At 63.4% G+C, this 955-nt stretch overlaps 1 protein-coding gene across 1 annotated transcript in view; it reads left to right on the top strand.

Moving 5' to 3' along the window:
- The window catches only part of ANO8 (anoctamin 8), a 22267-nt gene that overhangs the window by 4391 nt on the left and 16921 nt on the right, over window positions 1-955 (top strand). Inside the window, exons 2-3 of the mRNA XM_031065176.1 lie at window positions 11-121; window positions 937-954. Coding sequence (XP_030921036.1) covers window positions 11-121; window positions 937-954 — 129 coding nt within the window. The remainder of the gene's footprint in view (window positions 1-10; window positions 122-936; window position 955) is intronic.

The raw sequence follows: 955 nt of genomic DNA, 5'->3' as shown, positions 1-955 counted from the left end.
CCCGCCGCAGATAAACTCTTCGGGAAGCGGCTGCTCCAGGCCGGGCGCTACATCATGTCCCACAAGGCCTGGATGAAAACGGTGCCCACGGAGAACTGCGACGTGCTGATGACATTCCCGGGTAGGAAACCGGGAAAAGCGGGATAGGGGCGGGGTGGGACAGGGAAAACCGGGATCGGGATGGGGCCGGGAAAACCGGGATCGGGATGTGATCGGGAGAACCGGGATTGGGATGTGGCCAGGAAAACCGGGATTGGGGTGGGGCCGGGAGAACCGGGATCAGGATGTGGTCGGGAGAATCGGGATCGGGATGTGACTGGGGAATCCGGGATGGGATGTGATCGGGAGAACAGGGATTGGGATGGGGTAGGACGGGGAAAACCGGGATTGGGATGTGATCGGGAGAACAGGGATCGGGATGTGACTGGGGAATCCGGGATGGGATGTGGCCGGGAAAATCCGGGATAGCCAGGGCAGGAGGGGGTGGGGATGGTGGGGGGAGCCCGGGAGGAGGCAGTGGGAGTGGAGGATGGGGGATGCAGGGAGGGATGGGGACGTGGGAAGGAGTGGGGAATGTGTGGATGGATGGGGACTGGGATAGGGACACGAGGATGGATGGGGACAGGGATGAGGGACATGTGGAGGGCTGGGCACTGGGACAGGGACACGCAGCAGGATGGGGACAGTGTTGGGGACATGGTGAGGACACAGTGGGGACATGAGGGTGGGTGAGAACAGGGATGAGGGACATGTGGAGGGCTGAGGATGGGGATGAGGGACATGGGGATGGATGGGCACAGGGACAGGAACACGCGTCAGGATCAGGACTGGAATGAGAGACATGCGGCAGGATGTGGGGACAGGGATGAGGGACACGCGGAGGGCTGGGCCCCGGGCCGGTGACACGGGGCAGGACGCACGGCTGTGTCCCCGCAGACAGCACGGATGACCACAC

This window comes from Geospiza fortis, unplaced genomic scaffold (assembly GCF_000277835.1).
Source record: "Geospiza fortis unplaced genomic scaffold, GeoFor_1.0 scaffold248, whole genome shotgun sequence".
NCBI lineage: Eukaryota > Metazoa > Chordata > Aves > Passeriformes > Thraupidae > Geospiza > Geospiza fortis.
The sequence above is the reverse complement of the archived record's forward strand: the minus strand, read 5'-3'. Positions and strand labels throughout refer to the sequence as shown.